Genomic DNA, 6,000 nt, shown 5'->3' on the forward strand with positions numbered 1-6,000 from the left:
AGTTAATTTAACGAGTTAAGTTTTAATTGTAATTTCTGTAAATTAAACTTTGTACAATGTGTAGTTTCAGCACCTGTTATTGTGACGATATACACTACTGGCCATTAAAGTTGCTACACCAAGAAGAAATGCAGATGATAATCAGGTACATTCATTGGACAAATATATTATACTAGAACTGACATGTGATTACATTTCACGCAATTTGGGTGGATAGATCCAGAGAAATCAGTACCCAGAACAACCACCTCTGGCCGTAATAACGGCCTCGATACGCCTGGGCATTGAGTCAGACAGAGCTCGGATGGCGTGTACAGGTACAGCTGCCCATGCAGCTTCAACAAGATACCACAGTTCATCAAGAGTAGTGACTGGCGTATTGTGACGAGCCAGTTGCTCGGCCACCATTGACCAGACGTTTTCAATTGGTGAGAGATCTGAAGAATGTGCTGGCCAGGGCAGCAGTCGAACATTTTCTGTATCCAGAAAGGCCCGTACAGGACCTGCAACATGCGGTCGTGCATTATCCTGCTCAAATGTAGTGTTTCGCAGGTATCGAATGAAGGGTAGAGCCACGGGTCGTAACACATCTGATATGTAACGTCCACTGTTCAAAGTGCCGTCAATGCGAACAAGAGGTGACCGAGACGTGTAACCGATGGCACCCCATACCATCACGCCGGTTGATACGCCTGTATGGCGATGACGAATACACACTTCCAATGTGCATTCACCGCGATGTTGCCAAACACGGATGCGACCATCGTGATGCTGTAAACAGAACCTAGATTCATACGAAAAAATGGAAGTTTTGCCATTCGTGCAGCCAGGTTTGTCATCGAGTACACCATGGCAGGCGCTCCTGTCTGTGATGCACCATCAGGGGTAACCGCAGCCACGGTCTCCGAGCTGGTAGTCCGTTCTGCTGCAAACGTCATCGAACTGTTCGTGCATATGGTTGTGGTCTTGCAAACGTCCCCATCTGTTGACTCAGGGATAGGGATGTGGCTGCACATTCCGTTACAGCCATGCAGATAAGATGCCTGTAATCTCGACTGCTAGTGATATGAGGCTGTTCGGATCCAGCACGGTGTTCCGTATTACCCTCCTGTACTCACCGATTCCATATTCTCCTAACAGTCGTCACATCTCTACCAACGTGAGCAGCAATGTCGCGATACGATAAACCGCAATCGTGATAGGCTACAATCTGACCTTTATCAAAGTCGGAAACGCGATTGTATGCATTTCTCCTCCTTACACGAGGCATCACAACAACATTTCACCAGGAAATGCCAGTCAACTGCTGTTTGTGTATGAGAAATCGGTGTCGCCACTGGAGCCAACCTTGTGTGAATGCTCTGAGAAGCTAATCATTTGCATATCACAGCATCTTCTTCCTGTCGGTTAAATTTATCATCTGTAGCACGTCATCTTCATGGTGTAGCAATTTTAATGGCCAGTAGTGTATAAGGGGCTGATTTTTGGTCTGGAGACAGTCAGTCCACGGCCGAGTTTCACACGAGTAACATGCGCTGGTTAGAAAAACAAGAATGCTTCACCTTAACAGTGTAATCAGTGTTAAACAATCAGGCCGTGTGTAAAAACAGTGACAGTGTCTGCTCCATACGTATCTGATTATTATTCAAGAACTGTGAATTTGGTTTTTACTGCTCTTAGATGTTCAACAAGAAACTATTATAGCAGTATGTGGAGGTTCGCCTGCTAACTATCAATGAGGCTTATGTAAAGTTTAAACAATGATGCCCTGCCAATACATATGTAACAGTGTATTACTGGGTGCTTGTGTAAACAGTGTAAGTAAAAGACTGTGCAACACAACTGTGCATATGTCAGTTACATTATTTACAGTAGTCAGTGTCCAAATTACAAACCCCATTTTTCAGCCAGTGTAGCGACACAATAAGTCGGTCGGTTGGTTGGTTTGTGGGAGTAAAGGGACCAGACTGCTACAGTCATCGGACATGACAACAAACGACATAGGACAAGAAAGACGCAGACTGAGACCCATAGAGACAAAAAAGGAAAAGCCAATCACCTAGAAACACACTAAAAAATAACCCAGTCTAAATTCGTAGGCCAAAGGCCAGACTCGTAACAAAAAAATTACAAACACTCAGAGTAGGTGATAAAAACCCCCTGCCCGAATAAAACGTAAAACGAAGCCAGCCATAGCAGGGTCATCAGTTAAAAGGGCAGGGAGCGTATCAAGCAGCGCAAATGTCTGCCTGAGCACAGCTAAGAGTGGACAGGCCAACAAAATGTGGACCACCGTCAAAGACGCCCCGCAGCGACAGAGACGCGGGTCCTCACGGCTCAGTAGATATCTGTGCGTCAGCCGGGTGTGGCCAATGCGGAGCCGACAAAGGACAGCTGAGTCCCTGCGAGTGGCTCGCACGGGTGACCGCCACACAGTTGTCGTCTCCTCGACAGCACGGAGTTTATTAGGTGTAGTCTGATCGCGCCATTCAACGTCCCAAAGTGCGAAAACTTTGCGGCGTAAGACAGCTCACAAATCAGTCTCCAGGAGACTAATGTCCAGAGTTGGTTCACTGGTGGCGGTCAACACACACAAACCACAGAGCGGCCGCAACGGGCAAGGGTACGGAGGGACTCCAGGACAGCCATCACCAGATGAGAGCGAGGGAAACACTGGTCGATAGCTCGTAAACTGCTCAGGGAGTCGCTACAGATAATGAAGGACTCACCTGAGGAGGAACGGATATACTCTAGGGCACGAAAGATGGCGACCAGCTCAGCAGTGAAAACGCTGCAGCCAGCCGGCAATGAGTGTTGTTCGTAATGGTCCCCTAGAGTGAGAGCATAACTGCCACGACCGGCAACCGTCAAACCGTCAGTGTAAGCAACGCCAGAGCCCTGATACGTGGCAAGGATGGAAAGAAAGCGGCGGCGGAAGGCCTCCGGAGGGACCGAGTCCTTCGGGCCCTGTGCCATTCCAGCCGAAGGCAAGGGCGAGGCACACACCATGGGGGTGTACACAGAGGCGCCCGGAAAGGAGGTGGAAGAGGGAAAACCCCGAGCCCGGAGAGAAGCTCTCCGACGCGGACCGCGATCGTACAACCCGACCGGAACAGACGTTCTGGGAGACGGACGACCGACTGCGGGAACAGGAGACGATAATTAGGATGCCCGGGCAGGCTACAAATACGTGTAGCATAAGCGGCCAGTAAACGTTGACGCCGTAACCGCAGTGGAGGGACACCCGCCTCCACAAGTATGCTGTCCACAGGGTTGGTCCGGAAAGCACCAGTGGCAAGTGGGATCCCGCTGTGAAGGATTGGGTCCAGCACCCGCAACACAGATGGGGATGCTGAACCATAAGCCAGGCTCCCATAATCCAGACGGGACCGGATTAACGCCCGGTAGAGCCGTAAGAGGGTAGATCGGTCGACGCCCCAGCTGGTGTGGCTGAAGCATCGCAGAGCATTAAGATGCCGCCAACACGTCTGTTTAAGCTGCCGAATATTTGGGAGCCAAGTCAACCGGGCATCAAAAACCAGACCCAAAAACCGATGTGTCTCCACCACAGCAAGAAGTTCACCAGCAAGATAAAGCCACGGCTCAGGCTGAACAGTGCATCGCCGGCAGAAACGCATAATGCAGGTCTCGGCAGCCGAAAACTGGAAGCCGTGCGCTACAGCCCGAGACTGCGCCTTGCGGATAGCGCCCTGCAGCTGACGTTCAGCAGCTGCAGTGCCAAGGGACCTGTAGTAGAGGCAGAAGTCGTCAGCATACGAAAAAGCCGAGACAGACGTTCCCACCACCGCAGCGAGCCCGTTAATTGCAATTAAAAACAGGCAGACACTTAAGACAGATCCCTGCGGTACCCCGTTCTCCTGAACTCGGGGGGGAACTATGGGAGGCTGCGACTTGCACATGGAAGGTATGACGCGACAGAAATTTTCGCACAAAAAGCGGCAGCAGACCGTAGGTCTCTAGAAGAGCGTAGCGCTCCAAAGGATTGGAAAATGGCACAGGTCATCCCCGTTTTCAAGAAGGGACATTGAACAGATGTGCAGAACTATAGACCTATATCTCTAACGTCAATCAGTTGTAGAATTTTGGAACACGTATTATGTTCGAGTATAATGACTTTTCTGGAGACTAGAAATCTACTCTGTAGCAATCAGCACGGGTTTTGAAAAAGACGATCGTGTGAAACCCAGCTCGCACTATTCGTCCACGAGACTCAGAGGGCCGTAGACACGGGTTCCCAGGTAGATGCCATGTTTCCGACTTCCGCAAGGCGTTCGTTACAGTTCCCCACAGTCGTTTAATGAACAAAGTAAGAGCATATGGACTATCAGACTAATTGTGTGATTGGATTGAAGAGTTCCTAGATAACAGAACGCAGCATGTCATTCTCAATGGAGAGAAGTCTTGCGAAGTAAGAGTGATTTCAGATGTGCCGCAGGGGAGTGTCGTAGGACCGTTGCTATTCACAATATACATAAATGACCTTGTGGATGACATCAGAAGTACACTGAGGCTTTTTGCGGATGATTGTCGTATATTGAGAGGTTGTAAGAATGGAAAACTGTAGTGAAATGCAGGAGGATCTGCAACGAATTGACGCACGGTGCAGGGAATGGCAACTGAATCTCAATGTAGACAAGTGTAATGTGCTGCGAATACATAGAAAGAAAGATCCTTTATCATTTAGCTTCAATATAGGAGGTCAGCAACTGGAAGCAGTTGATTCCAGAAATTATCTGGGAATACGCATGAGGAGTGATATAAAATGGAATGATCGTATAAAGCTGATTGTCGGTAAAGCAGATACCAGACTGAGATTCATTGGAAGAATCCTACGGAAATGCAATCCGAAAACGAAGGAAGTAGGTTACAGTACGCTTGCTCGCCCACTGCTCGAATACTGTTCACCAGTGTGGGATCCGTACCAGATAGGGTCGATAGAAGAGATAGAGAAGATCCGACGGAGAGCAGCGCACTTCGTTACAGGATCATTTAGTAGTCGCGGAAGCATTAGAGATGACAGATAAACTCCAGTGGAAGACTCTGCAAGACAGACACTCAGTAGCTCAGTACGGGCTTTTGTCGAAGTTTCGAGAACATACCTTCACCGAGGAGTCGAGCAGTATATTGCTCCCTCCTACGTATCTTGCGAAGAGACCGTGAGGGTAAAATCAGAGAGATTAGAGCCCACACAGAGGCATACTGACAATCCTTCTTTCCACGAACAATACGAGACTGGAATAGAAGGGAGAACTGATAGAGGTACTCAAGGTACCCTCCGCCACACACCGTCAGGTGGCTTGCGGAGTATGGATGTAGATGCAGATGTAGAAGACCGCAACCTTCAAGTGTAGAGGGGATGTGATGGCGCCGTGTCGTATCGTACGCCTTCCGCACGTCACAATCAGTCGACTCCGAGGACGACAGACGAAGAAATAAAAGCAGGTGGGACCGCTACAAGAGGAGCTGCGAACACTCACCAGTGGTGAGCCGGAGGCGGCTCCCTCTTCCGGTCCGGCAGTTCCCTCGCTGCCGGACGGAGGCGCCAGCGAATGCGGGAACCGCGACTCCCGGTCAGTCTGCGATCCTCTGCAGCACCCGCAGCGTTGCACGGCCAGTTCGTGCAGGGCCGCCATCGCTTTCCGCTTTACGGTCTCCGCGTCGGGCGTTGTGGCGTAGAGTAATTTTCTGAAAAGGGGAGGATTGTGGTGACAGTGTGATCTCTACTGTCGCTGGAAGTCTAGGCTCGACTGGGAAAAGGCTATCGATTGCCAGTGTGAGGAAAGCGTCAGCTACAGATAGTTCGATTAGTGATTTCAGTTGCCACCGAAACAATTTTATTTTTTTTATTTTTATTTATTTTATTTTATTTTATTTTATTTTTTTGCTTTGCAAATATTGTAACAATTTAAAAATTAGTTACTGATAATATAATATAAACATATCTAAAAACAAAGATGATGTAACTTACACAAACGAAAG

General features: G+C 48.9%; 1 protein-coding gene across 1 annotated transcript in view; it reads right to left on the minus strand.

Annotated features, from left to right (window-relative positions):
• Positions 1-5,670, minus strand: part of LOC126212776 (uncharacterized) — a 153,446-nt gene extending 147,776 nt beyond the window's left edge. Inside the window, exon 1 of the mRNA XM_049940181.1 lies at positions 5,499-5,670. Within this exon, the coding sequence (XP_049796138.1) occupies positions 5,499-5,654 (156 nt within the window). The 5' untranslated portion in view covers positions 5,655-5,670. The remainder of the gene's footprint in view (positions 1-5,498) is intronic.
• Between the last annotated feature and the right edge of the window lie 330 nt (positions 5,671-6,000).

This window comes from Schistocerca nitens, chromosome 11 (genome assembly GCF_023898315.1).
Source record: "Schistocerca nitens isolate TAMUIC-IGC-003100 chromosome 11, iqSchNite1.1, whole genome shotgun sequence".
Taxonomy (NCBI): Eukaryota; Metazoa; Arthropoda; class Insecta; order Orthoptera; family Acrididae; genus Schistocerca; species Schistocerca nitens.